The sequence below is a fragment of the Silurus meridionalis genome, chromosome 15, assembly GCF_014805685.1.
Source record: "Silurus meridionalis isolate SWU-2019-XX chromosome 15, ASM1480568v1, whole genome shotgun sequence".
NCBI classification, from domain to species: Eukaryota; Metazoa; Chordata; class Actinopteri; order Siluriformes; family Siluridae; genus Silurus; species Silurus meridionalis.
This window is the reverse complement of record NC_060898.1, coordinates 20,345,355-20,361,703: the sequence shown is the minus strand read 5'-3', so window position 1 is coordinate 20,361,703 and position 16,349 is coordinate 20,345,355. Positions and strand designations below refer to the sequence as shown.

General features: G+C 39.0%; 1 protein-coding gene across 4 annotated transcripts in view; it reads right to left on the bottom strand.

The window, feature by feature from the left end:
• Positions 1-16,349, bottom strand: part of tenm2b (teneurin transmembrane protein 2b) — a 319,514-nt gene that overhangs the window by 32,156 nt on the left and 271,009 nt on the right. For all 4 annotated transcript variants that reach the window (XM_046867732.1, XM_046867731.1, XM_046867734.1 and 1 more), the window contains 6 exons: positions 13,355-13,477; positions 7,263-7,468; positions 5,912-6,107; positions 4,162-4,263; positions 1,836-2,030; positions 69-269 (listed from right to left, as the gene is read on the bottom strand). In XM_046867732.1, coding sequence (XP_046723688.1) covers positions 69-269; positions 1,836-2,030; positions 4,162-4,263; positions 5,912-6,107; positions 7,263-7,468; positions 13,355-13,477 — 1,023 coding nt within the window. The remainder of the gene's footprint in view (positions 1-68; positions 270-1,835; positions 2,031-4,161; positions 4,264-5,911; positions 6,108-7,262; positions 7,469-13,354; positions 13,478-16,349) is intronic.

The following is a 16,349-nucleotide window of genomic DNA, read 5'->3' as shown; positions in this document are numbered from 1 at the left end:
GAGTAGAAAATTAAAGGGTCAATGATTGAGAAAGTGAAAAAATAAATGAAGCGGAAATGAGCACTGACCTATGGAGCAGTCAGGACCCATCCAGTTAGCTTCGCATGTGCAGAGACCCGTATCTGCGCTGTACACTCCATGACCATGGCACTGCTCTGGACACTGAGACCTGGGAACATCACACAGCGGCCCAGTCCAGCCCGGCTTACACAGACACTGACCCGATATGCAGGTTCCGTGACCGGAACATTCTGGATCCAGACAATCCACTGAGAGCAGGAAAGAGAGGAAAATCAGAGTGAGCTGTCACAAACATATACAATAAAGGCTGTACATCAGAATATTCCTGATGATTGGAAAAGCCCTGAAGGTAATTCTTGACCTTGCACATGCAGACACTCCGTAAAACTTCTTTCTTGTTCTTTTTTTTTTTTTTTTGATCACAAACTCATTTTAATGAAGCTCTTTTAAACTGACTTCTGGGATCTTTCCAGTGCCTAAAAAGAATGAGATCTTATATAAGCAGGCCAATTCTTTAAAAGCCTGATCAATAAGGCCAATTTAATTCCCTTCTTACTGCCTATGATGTATGTACCCCACTGCTGGAGCTATTAATATAACACAGATACTGAAATTCATCTCGCCAGGAAAAGGGTTGTTTTTTTATTACGTGTTTAGAAAGTATCAGGAATTTTTTCCCCTCGGTGTGTAGAACAGTCTGTCTGTTGGGTTCCTCTAAAATATAAAACACACACCAAGCTGTGGTAGTTAAACTGGTGTTAGCTAACGCTGACTGATGATCATGCCTGTCATCTGTGAAAATTAGCAAATTTCCATCTGATCTCCGACACATACCTGCGTTCTGCAGCTGTGTGAAAGAAAATAACTGTCCATACCTGCAATCCCGCATCCTAATTAGCGTTTAAACACCTGCTCAATTCTTTTTGTTATAGAAACAAAGCTATTTTATATTTTGCAAATGAATACAATTAGACCTCTTTGTAATCAGTTGTATTCAAATCGTTCTTCAAATTGGCAAAGAAAAAGAGGAGGCAGTAAATGAAAAGAGGAAATAGGACGAAGGATAATATGAGAAGGAGACGCAGAAAAAAAAAAAAACGGGCAGAAAATAAGAGGAGCAAGAAGAGAAAAAGGAAGGCGTTGAAGATATATAATAGAATATGAATAAGAAAGAAAGAGGAAGTACATTGAAAAAGAGGAGATAAAGAAGTGAAAACGGAGAATAAGGGAGAGAAAGGAGTAGAAAGAGGATATAAGTTTCAGGAGAGGACAGGAATAAAGAAAAGAGGGGAAACCAGATGAAAAGAAAGAAAGAAAGAAAGAAAGAAAGAAAGAAAGAAAGAAAGAAAGAAAGAAAGAAAGAAAGAAAGAAAGAAAAGTAAATGGAGAAAGAGGATATGAAAAGAAGAGAAGAGAAAGATGAGTTGAAAAAGGAATTGCAGAAGTGAGTGAAGAGGTTTGAGAGAGCAAAGAAGAAACAGGAAGTAAATGTAAAATAAAAGAAGAGGTTTCTCAGTGGTTAAGATGTTGGACTTTTGATCAGAAGGTCATGATTTAAATACCACCACCCTTAACACTTAACTACTATAAATAAGATTATTGTAAGTTACTCTAGATTAGTGCATCCACCAAATCCCATAAATGCAAAAGTAAATGAAAATTGGAGCCAAAGGCAGAGGAAAAAAAAAAGAGACAGAGGAAGAAGTAAAGGAAGAGGAAAATGACTGTAAAAATTGATATGTGACAGGTGTCTTGGTGTGTCAGAACTGGTACAGATGTTAATTACAGGAAACCAACCAAGTCCAGACTCTTACCTTCGTCGCAGTTCTCCCCACGGTATCCGGCTGCGCACACGCAGGTGCCGTGGGTGCAAGTGCCATGGCCGCCACACTCGGGGTCGATGCACTGTGCCGTTGGGACGTCACACTCCAGCCCTTTCCAACCGCTGTAGCACACACACACTCCCTTACTGTACTGTCCGTTTCCGCTGCACAGCACGGGACAAGCCGCTGCAGCGAAAAGGCCAGAGAGGAAGTAAAACAGAAGAAACAGCGTAATTAAAGCGGAGTGGTGAGAAACATGGAATCAAAGAGCTACCACACAGTCACGGGCAATCCTCGGTTAAACAAACATCTGGCGGCACGGACTTATTTATTATTCATATCATAATATCAGTGTTTGTGACTGCGTACAAGGAAATTATATGAAAGCACTAGGGGCGAATCAGAAAGCGAGACGATACGATAAACACCCAACGCACAAACGAGCACTCAGCCAGGCCCACAGATCTGGCATGAAGGAAATACAACTCGCACACATATTATTCAACCAACAAAAAAAGGGCAATATCTGCAGGAGTGGAGTCTTGTAGCAAAAGGCTGCAGTGTGCTCTCGCTCTGCCTGTTTTGCTTTTAAATACAGTATTCAGTACCAAATTTCAGCCTTCTAAAAATTTTATTTATTTATTTTACAAAATATTAAATAGGATCGAATTTTCCTCCTAACCCAAATATAGTTGATTAGACATTTTAGGCTTCGATTAAACCTTTGATTCAGCTTTGCTTTTTGTTCATTACATAAACACCAGTAAATCACACAGTGACAGAAAGAGCAACAGCAACAGTTTTCGCTGAATCACAAAAAAAAAACAGACCTCTGCACAAAGAATTTTAACTAAACACTAGAAACCCTCAATATGCACTGTTTTTTTATTGCTGTTCCGACTTACTGTCTGAACAGGGGTCCAGAATTTGTGCTAGCATGACAATGCGTTTTCAACTAAAACTGCTAAGTCTATAATCGGCTAATGTTGATAAAGTTATGGACTTGGTAGAGACTGAGCATAACCATTTCTCCATACAGTGAGCATGATGCGTAACTGTAAGCTAACTCGATTTGTTAGCATTACATTAGCCCTGAAGCTAAAGTGCACACTTAAAAGATACCAAACATGCTCATTGAATATAATCAGGATTGGGATAAAAAATGGTGTACATTTCATGTTTATTTAAGTACATTTCTTCACAGAATGTTTTTTATATAGATTTTACATAGCAACAGTGTTATACTGGGTGACTAGCAAAACACTGTGTGACTAGCATTCTGAGGGAAAGTAGCTCATCCTTTAAAATTCGCGTGAGACTTTGAGATAATGCCATAGACTAATCTGTACATTCTCAGAATCGTCCTTAACTTTTACATACCGAACTGTGTTACACTTTTTAAAGAATACACCCGATTTGTATTAGATCATCATAATATTAGATAATAATAGATAATCCTAACTACTTCTACTCTTTTTTTTTTTTTAAGAAGCAGACAAAACAAACAAATTATTTTGTCTCTGGTATTTTAACAGCCATCAGCATTATATTTTGTCTGTTTTTACACACGTGAGTTTGAGAAAATATTAATATGACTTGCTTTTTGTGATTATGGCGGTCCAAGGTGGAGGTGCCGCCATTTCCTATGCTTTCTCACACTCACAATTATTTTTAATCTATAAATAATTATTATAGTTATTATTATATATTATAGACTATGGGATTATTTCCGCAGGATAGCTGGATAGCTGTTTTTGGGTGCAGTGCACTAGATTGCCATAATGCTTTACAGTTGCTTGCCATGTTTACAAGAGTACAGTTTTACTAATCCTGGCCATGACTAGTCAAAGTTAAAAGCTAAAAAATAAAAAAATAATTGAAATTTAATTATACAGGGTAAAAATATCAGAGCATAAGTTTAAGCTAAATATTGTCCATAAATATGAAACATATTACTATTTACTGATTCAAATCAAATGACAATTACTGAGCTTAATAAATAACCGCAAAAGGATTCCCCAAAAAACCTGACAAGTGTTTTTCTGTTCCAGATAATACAATACCAAAGAATGTGGAAAAATATTAGCTATATGTGAAAAAAGAACAGCTTTGATCGGATAAATAGTATAATAAAGTATGTGAATGAGCTAAACAGTAAAAGCTGAACTTGAATAATTGTAGTGTTCAAGCGCCTGCAATTTTATATCTATTTATATCAAGTATATGTTAATATGAAATGTCAATTTGGCATAGTCAACGGCTCAAGCGTAAGCCAACAAGGAAGTAATGAAAGAAGCAGATGCACTTTGATTAGTACCTTTGGAGCAATCCATGCCATGGAAACCGGGGAAACAGTGACACACTCCTGATGTGCACTCTCCGTTGCCATGGCAGTTCTGCGGACACTCTTGCACAGAATCTGGGTGATGTCGAAAAAGAAGTGGGTTAATGATGCCCAGTGATTAATGATAAGGGCAAAGACAAGGGCAAGGCCCCGATGTTTAAATTTCCTTGGCTCTACTTGAAACAAGAGGAACTTTATTACCGTAATAAGCCATAAAGGCATAAATCTTCGAAAGCTGAACAGACAAGAGGTGGTGGTCTTGGATTAATAACTATCAGGATAATAATATCCATACTATTATTCAAAATGTCTCCCACAATGCTGCCTTAGTAGAGGTTTCAGGTTTGAGGAGTTTATTTGGGGTAGTAATGACAATTTTCATTATGGTGTATGCCAGTGATGCCAGTGCTAACAGCAATATTCAGACAAATCTGCATTGAAGATTATAAACCTAATTACCCATCCATAGACCTATTTGTTGCAATACACAATTTTTTGGTTCCTCTTTACTCCATGAATAAGTGGAAAGAGACCATAACAGCTTCACTATCTTGACCAATGTGGTGGGTTTTTGTTAGTTATTCATGGAGTAAATGACTCCATGAAAAATAAATGTAATAATTAAGCTACATGAAGCTGCTTTCAGACAATGGACATTATTAAATATGATTTCAAATTGAATGCATTTTTTCATTTTCATTTGTTTTCTTTGTATAGTGCTTTTAACAATGGACATTGTTTCAAAGCAGCTTTACACAGATAATGCAGTAATAAAGAATGAATGAGAATGTTTTTTATAAGTGTAAGTATGTCCCTAATTAAGGTGGTGAATGTGCAAAGGAAAAAACCTTGAGAGAAACCAGACTCAAGAGGGAACCCATCCTCATCTGGGTGTCACTGAATGTTCATTTATTACAGTTAAATCTTCTAAAAATTTGATTAGTTAAAAATATATAAAAACTCGACAGTTCGAATTTCCAGAAAGTAAGACATTTCAAATGTAAGAAAGTATATTTAGCAATACAGTGATATTTTGTCTTTGTGTTTGAGATATGAAAATGGAAATCACCAAAATATTTAATGAAGATGATAAGACTGTAAAGACTAGACAAAGACTGAGAGGTGCAACAGAAAAAAGAGCCAATCGTGGGCACCTGTGATTGAGTTCATGTATGATAAAGAGTGCAGATAGTGCCCTATTCTGAGTGTGTAAATTGGCCAAAGATTAAATTACATAAAAATTGGCAAGCGAGTTTTCCAGGGGCATCTCTAAGCTCTTTCTATTAATATCCATTTCTTCAACCATTTCAAAATAAATCTTTTATAGCAGTAAGCACTTGGTAAATGTTCCTTTTTTTGCATAAGTCTGCATTCAGTCTATTGGCATTGAAGCGAAGTGAATGTGAGAGCTAAGGCCTTCTCTGGTTGACGAAGCAAAGTGAGAGACTCAGCAATTTCTTTTTCTCAACGTTGTTTGTAGTAAAAGGCTTCTTCTCCGTGTGATTTCTCAAAGGAGTATACAACTCACAAGCCTGCTCTAGCACCAGTCGATCGCACACTACTCTTTCAGGCTATGACACTCTCGAAAGTACCAGAGCTAACACTCTATCTATATTCCAGTTAAACTGCTTGGAATGAAGCCCTGCTCTTTTAGCCAAAAGCCTCCGCTGAGATGCTAACGTGTACGAGTGATATGGTAATGAGAGCGGGCAGACAGGCGTACCCAGAGCCACCGTGCTGAAGGAGACAGACTCTTTCTCCTTGCCGTCATTATAGAAAGCAAGATGCCATGTGCCAGGGTCCAGATACTGCACAAAGATAGCCTCGTTCTGCACCACCGTCTGAATACTGCGCCTCTCCCGCGGAGACTCCACCACACTCCACTTCTCCTTCCCGTCCAAACGCTCCATATAGTCATACTGAAGAGAGAGAGAGAGAGAGAGAGAGAGAGAGAGAGAGAGAGAGAGAGAGAGCAGGTTTGAGTGGACCACAGCTAAAAATGTAATTAACAGGCACTCTAGAATTTACGACTGAATCACAACTAACTGTATATGTAGCATATGTGAAAGCAAATTAAAGAAGGAAGGAAGGAAAAGAAAGAGAGGAATGAAGAAAGAAAGAAAGAAAGAAAGAAAGAAAGAAGAAAGAAAGAAAGAAAGAAAGAAAGAAAGAAAGAAAGAAAGAAAGAAAGAAAGAAAGAAAGAAAGAAAGAAAGAAAGAAAAATAATGAAGAAAGGAAAAATAAAGACAGAATACTGAAACGAAATAAAGAAAACCAAGTGTGGAAAGTAGGAAAGAAGGAAGCAAGGAAAAATGGAAGACAAAATAAAAAAGAGGAAAGAATAAAGGAAAAGAGAGAAGGACGGAAGGAAGGAAGGACAGAAGGGAAGAAATTAAAAGGGAAATATAGAAATAAAAAAAGGAATGTGATTTTAAAAAGCAAGTACAAAACTGGAAAAAGTAAAGAAAAGGAAGAAAATGACAGAAGGAAATAAAAGAAAAGGTGGAAAGAGAAAAAGAACATATAATAGAGATGTGGTATGCAGCGGGATTAAACACTAAAACACTTATTCCATGAATACAGATAGAGAACAGTGAATAAAATAGAGAAGAGTGAATAAAAAGAAAACAGTAAATAAAATAGGAAACAGTGAAAAAAAAGTTAACTAAAAATAAAACAGTGAATAAAAGAAAACAGTGAATAAGAGAAGGAATTGTAAATAAATGAGAGAAGAATTAATTTGCAGATCATTCCAGATTATTCCAGATTTGTTTGTTGTAAACTAAACTTCAGACTTTTTATATAAAAAGCTATGTCCAGGTTGCCATGTTGGAAAAATTGCTAGTTCCGCATAGGGAACGATGGACCTGAAAATAAAGATCGCTGTGGATCTGCTGCCTGAATATATTCAGAACAGAGTCAGTTTTACTGAGTTTACACCAGGACACACACTTAAAAAGTATACAGGCAGAAGTAGAGAACACAGTAGGAGGTGCCAAGTGCATATAGTGTGTGTGTGTGTGTGTGTGTGTGTGTGTGTGTGTGTGTGTGTGTGTGCGGCTGTTTTAAAGACCTGGGCGTGAGATGGAGGCAGGCCTTTTCGCATGTACACCCCGAACAGGGCGTCCTTCCCCAGTGAGATATTGAACTTTAGGAAATGGGCCTGACGCAGGTGAAGCAAAGACCTCCAGAAGACACCAGGAGGAACCTCCTGACTTACTCGCCGTCCCACCTCCAGCTCCCCACTGTTGATACTGCTGTTCCTCAGTAGCCATGGCCCTGAGAGAGAGAAACAATATGAGAGAATTAGGAAAAAAAAGAGAGAGAAGAAATCTGTGATACTCGATCAGCTGGAAGCAGAGAAAAAATGAGAACAAGAAAAGTGAGGACGGCAGCCTGTCAGCGAGAGAGAAAGAGAGAGGGAGGGAGAGAGAAAGAGAGAGAGAAATAATTTTATGCTCCATATACAAACACTTGCTGAGAGCCTATGAAGGAGATCAACACGTTTTATCCCACTGAGACTGCGGTCTGTACTAATGAGTCTGCAGAGTGGGTTGCCAAAGCATCAACTTAAACTCCAACTCTGCCTTTTCCCATGAGAAACTACAGCACAGTTACTGAGCCACACACACACGCACACACACACACACACACACACACACACACACACACACACACACACACACACACACACACCCACACCCACACACAGTCACACACACACACACACACACACACACACACACACACACACACACACACACACATACACACACAGTGCTGGATATATATATATCCAGCACAGTTTGCAGAGCTGCAAAGCTCAGTGGCAGACAAGTAAATGTGGAAAAGTAAGTGTGGAAAATAAAATGGACACCTCCACACCACTCTATTCTATACTTTCAATCTTTTTGTCTTATGTTCCCCTCTCCTTTCTTCATCATTTGTTTTGTTCACCTTACTTCTTTTTGTCTTTTCTTACATTCCATTCTCCCTTTACTTACTATCATCCACCCTTTAATCCTCCTTTCCATCCTTTACTCATACCCTCACTCCCCTATTCCTTCCTCTACTCCCTTTATCATTCTAGATCTTTCCTTCTCTCAACCATTTAATCTTCACCTTTCTTTTAAACCCCTCTTCTCTTTTCGTCAACTTTATCCTTGCCTTTCTTTCCTTGCTTACATCCTTCCTTCTTCCCTTTTCATTCCTGTTCTTTAGCACTTTCATCTTTCCTTTCTTCTATTGCCTTTCTTCACCACTCCCTACACTTTTACATTCCTTACAGTATCTACAACCTTAGTTCCCTTATTTTTGCATGCATTTCTATATTTCTTTCAATTTTTTAAATATATTTTTTTCCCTATGAATAGTAAAAACTGTATGTTTCACCATGGCTATCTGGGAAACAATGTGATGTAGCGTGACAGTGAAGCATTATGAGATGGAGGGGCTGAATGATGTTAGGCCTCTAAGAATAACTCATAACATCTTGTGTAACAAATACGCCAAGAAAGTACTGAAAGATCAATATGTACAGTATTATTATTATTATTATCAATTATCATAATGATGTTATAATGGATCATTAACTATATTAATTGACATATTAATCATTCATTAAATTCCTCTTCAGTTGGGTTCGGTGTTTACCCCAGGAACACTGGGCATGACACTGTTGTGGAAATCCACCTTTTAAAATTAAATTACGGCAGTCCCAGTAAAATGTAATAAGCTTTACTTGAAATTGAAACTTCGGGTAGCTCTGTATCTCAGGTAAAATGTCAAAGAACTACCGACCTGAATTTCCATCATACAAGGACTTTATTAAATGTAATCATGCATATTGATTTTTCATTGAACTAAAGAAAGGAAAGTTGATTGGACAAACAAATTTACTACTCGCCCTATACTGTACCATCCCACTTTCTTCGACCATATATGTACCTTTTCCCTGTCCATCTTCATTCATCTGAGTCATTTTAACACAGTTATAAATGTCTACCTTCTGTTTTTCCTCTGGTGAAAATATGACATAAATATGACAACCAAAGTGATCTATAATTACTTTCCCATTGGGTTAAACACAGGTCAAAGATGAGTATCTCCTAATAGGTAAACATATTACAGCCAATCCCAAAATTGATAACATATATAACAGGCATAATACAATATTCCAAATTTTTCCCCTCACAACACACACTTTGGATGAATCTCAGGCACTAAATGCAGGCTTAGGGGCAAATCCATCTACTAGCATGTTTTTGGGAGTTGGAAGGAAACCGGAGAACCCAGATAAAACCCATATGGACATGTTAAATAGAAAGAGTGGACTAGCAAGTGTAATGCAGACTCGTGTGTCTGTGGCCAGTGAGTGTTCCGGCACATGACAGGCCGCATGCTGTTCGCAAAGTTTGATGGAGCCTGATCAGGACACTTATTATTTCTGCAAAAAAAAAAAAAGCCCTCAATGTCCATTTAAACAGAACAAGAAAGCATGAGTGCAAGAGAAACACCAGGGGTTCTGTCGCTAAACTAACCAGCCCTCATTCATCTGGCTTCACCACACACACACACACACACACACACACACACACACACACACACACACACACACACATACAGATCTGAGTGACAGTCCTGTTAAAAGTCGCACTGCCTCCGGACCAGTGGGAGTCGGCTCCAGCCCTTCTCATTAACACAGCACATGGATGGAGAGATATGCAGCGAGACCTCAGAGACACAGTGAAATAGAGAAAGCCGACATAAGGAGAAGAGGCTGGCCCGCGTAGGCTGGAGGTTTGCGTTTCTGACACAGGCTCAGCCTGGCGGAACTGCTCCTATCAGTCGCAAATAAAACTATGGAGGGAATGGGAGAGGAGGGGAGGGCCGGGAGGGCCCATGCCTTTTTCTTCCTCCTCTTCCTCACTTTTTTGCTTTTCACTTTTACAAGGTCATGCAAGGTTCAGACTACACACCATGGACTTCGCAGACATCGAGTTATGATCTGCAGTTAGTTCCCGTTGTCTCTGCATGAGTTTCCTCTGAGTTTTCCGGTTTCCTTCCACCTCCCAAAAACATGCTAGTAGATAGACTTTAGCATAGATAGATAGCATTAGAGAGATGGATTTTTTCCCCGCGTGTATTCCCATCTCATGGCTAGTAATACAAGGGTAATTGACATTTATTTTTATAGTGCTTTCTTTAACAATGCTCACTGTCTCAATGCAGCTTTAGAGAAAGTAAGAGCAAACATTTAAATATAAGTGAAATATGTGTATTTATCCACTGATGAGCAAGCCTGTGTGACTGTGGCAAGATAAAACTCCCTTTGTATGAGGAAGAAACCTTTAGAGGAACCAGACTTACTTTCTCATTTGAATGACACCAAAAATGTGACTATAAATCATAAAAATAATACAAATAGTTGAGAGTGTGAAATATCATGAGCCCCAGAGTGTGTGATTTAAAGGTAATGTCCTTTCTACAGTCTAATACAGTTAGTTGGAGTTGTGAAACCAGGAGCTCCTGGGATATAAATTAGCTCAACATCTGAGATTCAACTCCAAATCCTTCATGCCTTTAAATGTTCAATGATGGAGAAACAGCAAATGTACAATGTATAGTTGGAGTAATGATTACAGAAGTTGTTTTATCCTCAAAGTCCAACATCTAAAATCTTCATGAAGTGGGATCCAGTCGGCGCTGGTACATCTCTAGATGGCTCGGGATCCTCGCGGGGTCGGCATCTTCTCTTTGAAGGTCCGAAATTGTCATAAGGTGGGATACAACTGGAGTTGGTGCAACCTGCAGATTCCTTGGAATACATGGTTCTGGATTCACTAACATCATTCTTTTCGGTTGACTGGTTGGGTTGAACGTGTGTATAGTGCTCTATAGACTTTACATCCAAGTTGTAATTTGGTCTCACGTGGCCTTAGTGCTACCAAAAATGACCAAATGACTCTAACAATGAGAAAAAAATACAAATAAATCTAAAAGCTATGCAGGCCACTCACAACAATTTTATCTGCTTCATCCAAACAATAATAATGAATTATGAACTGAAGCCCAATGGGAAATATTGGTAGGGTTTCAATATTAGGGCAAAGCAATATGATGAAATATGACTGACGTACGCATGACCCAAGACCACTGTTTTTACTGTTTGAGCTAGCTAGATAATGAAATGGAGTCATTTCTCTCACGATTACTCCGACACGGCTTTTTGGTGACGTATCCAGCGCAACAACCCTTTTAGAAGCCTAGAAGTGACCCACATGTGGCAAATGAAACGCAAAACTAGAATTTTCCTCCATGATGCCAATTTCATCCCCATGCAAACAAGCACATGGAAATAAAACTGAGATGGACGTGTGCTATTATCGTGCGTTGTCTACTCTCTCCATCAAGCCTGCAGGAGAAACACTTTGGGAAAAGAGAGAGAGGAATGGAGGGAGAAGGGAAGAAATGTAGAGAGAGAGAGAGAGAAACATGCTTCCCTACACTCAAAACCAATTTCACTCGCCGTCTTCCTGCCCACGTTACGCCCACGTTCCCCCCCGATCCTGCACGGATTCCTGTCTATGTGCTCATTCACACTTGCACCAATGTTTCTTTTCTCAGTGGGTGGATACAGTTTTAGAGATTAGAGCGAGAAAAGGAAGATGTGTGTAAATGCCTATGAGGTGATAAATATCAGTCATTGGTGATGGTCAGTAGGAGTTGTGACGACTTTCATTTTGGCTAATAGAGCGTGCGGGAGAACCCACGTCAGTATCACGAGCAGAACGACGAAGCACTAATACACAAAACCCGAATCTGTGATGCGAGCATAAGCTTTAACAGCTTGAATTGTCCATCAAAGAACTCGGCCCAAGAAGGAAATAACGAAAAGACAGATTCCCATCTCACATCCCAGACTCCTCTCATTCTTATGCCTGTTCGATATTTAAAGGTTATTTTTTGTACTGCTCGAGTGTTTATTGAATCACACCCACAAACAAACATGACATACGCCGCACTTTGCAGCTGTTGTCATGTATACCCGTGTTTTTATGTCAAAAACATCATCGTTGCTATAACAACCGGTTTGAATATAGGAATGAATGGGAGTTAGTGGTGGGTGATGTGACAAAAATAAATCAGGGGAAAAAAAACAAAAAAACGTGAAAAGCTGAATTTAGTAATACTTTTGAAAATAATTCAAAATCATAAATTTAAAAAATTATGTGTGAAATTTTAACATCAGCTGCTTCGCCTTTTGTAAAAAATATTAGTATATAGAGTGATGATTCAAGATTCATCTTTGTATGTTTTATTTATTTATAAATATGTATTTATATGCGAATATAGTATTGTATGAGGAAGTCAGGTGTGGCAGAGAAGTATGTGAGGGTGGTGCAGGACATGTATGAGGACAGTGTGATAGCAGTGAAGTGTGCAGTAGGAAAGACAGACTAGTTCAAGTTAAGAGGTGGGACTGCATCAAGGATCGGCTCTGAGCCCTTTCCTGTTCGCAGTGGTGATAGACAGGTAAACGGACGATCCTAGAGAGGTGGAGGTACGCACTGGAGAGAAGGGGAATGAAAGTCTGTAGGAGTAAGATAAAAGAGGGTAACATGGTGGATAAAAAAATTTGCCCATTTTTCCAGTTAAGAATATTTGAATGGCTTGAGATGTGTCTCTCCCTTTGCTGATCTAAGTCTTGAAAGCAAAAGAAAGACTACGTGGAATGGAAGAATGTAGAAAAGCTCCTGTCAGACCACAGCCGTGATAATTAAAAATAAAAATTGCTCATGTGAGCACACCGGTCCAGTCAGAGTGTGTCATAGTCTGTTGTCAAATGCCTCAAGATCTGCATAATAGAAGGTGAAAAAGATAAAATGTGGAAGAAATACACAAAAAAATACAAAAAAACACTAGGAGTTGTTAGATTGATAGCTGTTAGGAATACATGGGTGTATAACTACTATTTAGGGAGGCACTTGAATATAAAATCAACAAGATCAAAGCCTTTCTGCACTGAAACAATATCTCCACCTTTATTTATTTATTTTTTATGTCAGTAGCCCTGTGCCTGTAGACAGAAAGCCAAAATACAGAGAGGAAAAAAACCCTAATGTGAAACCTCCATCACTGCTCAGTCACATTAATTGCTCCTACCTCTGCCTCCGGAGGGCACTGTTGCCACGTCGCCAGTGCTGGGGATGCCTGTGCTGAGGCCGGTGCTGACGAGATGCCCGTTGGTAGGCTTCAGGCGCCAGTTCAGTCCGAGCAGATTGAGAGCTGGGAGAAGAGAGAAAGAGAGGGAAAGAAAGAAAAAAGAGGGATTTCTGAAACAGAACATGACAGAGTACCTCAACACTGACACCATGCCATGTATGCATCGCTAACCCAACATGACAGCAAGGAACTTAGCTACAATACCCGCTGCCTGCCTGGAACGCACACATCCGCTCATTATACACGCTGATGCAGTTCGGCGTCAGCTCCGTGCCCACTCAGGCATAGAGAAGCTACACTTTACCTCAGCAACTCCGCCAGAAACCAGACACCAAAAACGTCAAAAATGCCCGTCCCTGATGACTCAGTCAAGCAGACGGCAGGCTGATGTCGAGTGCCACATGACGGGGTGTCACAAAAGGCACAGCGCTTATCTCGACATACACGGGCAATGCAAGGAACAGGAAAATTGCTTCGGAAAAAGATGAAATTAGTTTTTAAGTCCGAGGTAGACAGAGGAATTGTTCACCTTTTTTTTATTTATTTATATATTTTTTATATGATGTGATGGCACAATTTTCCAATTTTCTTGTTTGTAATACACATATACATGCTTAAAGCCACACAATTCCAAACATCTATGGAATATAAGTGTAGAAACAATGCAAACACACAAACGCACAACATACACACATCTGTCTTACTATTCTTCATAATGCAGCTCATTAACACTACACTGTGTCTCTAAATCTAATCCTAACCTCTGCAACCAAAAGGAAGCTAAATCAAAATGTATTTTTCTTGTACTTTTTCGAATGATGACCAACCACATGGTCGAAACTATCGGTCCCCACCACGATATGAAAACATGCCCCCGACAAACACACCCGTTCACACTTCCACCTCCGAGAGAAGATGCCGATGTCTGCAGTCTCCGTGATAATGACTCACCTCCGTGCTCAGTCCTCCATCACCCCTAAATCTCATCCCCACAAAATCAATGCCTTCCTACTCGTCCCTCACACTCACACACACACACAAGCTCTCTCTCTCTCTCTCTCTCTCTCACTCCAGAATGAATGCAGCAGGCCCTCTTATCGTTCCTGTGTGAAGTGACTGCTCTGGCCAAAAGAAAGTGCTGACTCCTCCAGCCCATCTGCTGCTCTGCTGTCAGCTACTCTATTGTCACTCACTTGGGCGTACATATACACACACACATACACGCACACTTCATCATCATCATCATCATCATCATCTTTTCGTCTTCTCAGTCCGAACCTATGAGCTCATATTTTGCGGATTTTTTCAATGCCAATGCAACTCGTACTATGAAAGTACTGAATCTGTTTATCATGGGACTAAATGTAGTGGACAAGCGCATATGGGTGAAGATATAAATGTACAGACCTTCAGTTGATCAACCTGCAATTCATCACTGACTCATCAAAGGAACAGCGTTGATGCATTTCAAATCACACGCTTCCATAGTGAATAGTACACACTATTTCATACGTGGATTAGTATATTAAACTAGAACTGTGCTTTTTTTTTTACTCACTTTACATATTAGTAGTGGCTGGTAATAATACGAGTTCAACATAAAAAAAAACAAGAAAGTTCCATTTAGTCAGCTGCCTTACATCTCCTTACATGAAACCGAATGGAGTAAAAGGTCAGCCATGCTGCATCACGATCTCCGGTGTGCTCGATCTTTTATATGCGTTTGGTTCTTTTTGTATTTCATTCCCTGTTCATTTCCCCCACATGCTCTTTCTACCTCCCTGGCGTCAGTGTTCCACTGAAATACCACATTCAATATCAGGTTGGACAAATCAGTGCCTGGGAGACTATCAATCAGTTAATGATAAGATTATCAGAGATGAACAGGGAGAAGAGTATCAGTTAGTGCTCTGCTTGGCAATACAGATTGTTTCCTGGATTTAACATTGTTTTTTTTTTCCCAGCATAAAATTTCTGAACCATTAGAACCAATAGTGGGTGCATTAATATTATTACAGTAGCTGTACAGTCAGGAACTTCTTGTTGGCAGTGATCTAATCTTATAATCTAATCTCACAGAGTAAATATATGTCAAATGAGTCCCTTTTTTCTATATATCTACAAACTGTTGTCTAAATTCAATTTTTTTTCTTTGCTGGTCTCCAATTCCTTTAAGACATCTGCAGAAAAAAATGAAATAAAAACCTGGCATTTATTTGAATCATTTCAATCTCACTATAATCATCACAATGAACATTATTCAAAAAAAGGATTTAATTAGACGCTTAATTGTGAACTTCTTTGATTGTCCTATTATATCTCATTCTTTCAGATTTTAAAAAAAGACATCGCTTTGACGATCGAATGTTCACAGACTTTGGATCAAATTCAGTTCAGGGAATACTAATAACATTTGCTTATACTTGTTTAAGAAATAAAGGTATAAAGGACAAGTGGTACCGATGTTGAAAAAAGATACTTGATCAACAAATTAACCAAATGAACAGATAATTAGATCAAGCTGATAGAACACAGTCAGACCTGATTGCAGCAACGCTGAATCTAAACCTTCCTTGTATGACCTCTCAGTGTGAAGTACGAACTTTCCACAAACTCATTATGGCACGATCGAAAAAAAGTTTCAAAATGGGGCAAAAACGTTGTTGTGTAAAGTGTTACAAAGTCATTTTGAAGTTTCCTCGACTCACAGTAAGCGCTGCCACTGCTAAAATGACTGGATCCAGTGATAAATCTTTCCAAGTATCACTTCTAAACAATAAACACTAAAGACAATCCAGACATTCAGAAAGCCATCAAGAGCACTGCAGACCCTTCTAGCTTCAGCTTATGTTAGTGTTTAAGACTTTACAGTAACTAAATGACTGAGCAAAAATCAGAATAATGGGTAGAGTAGCAACGCGGAAAGGATTGCTAA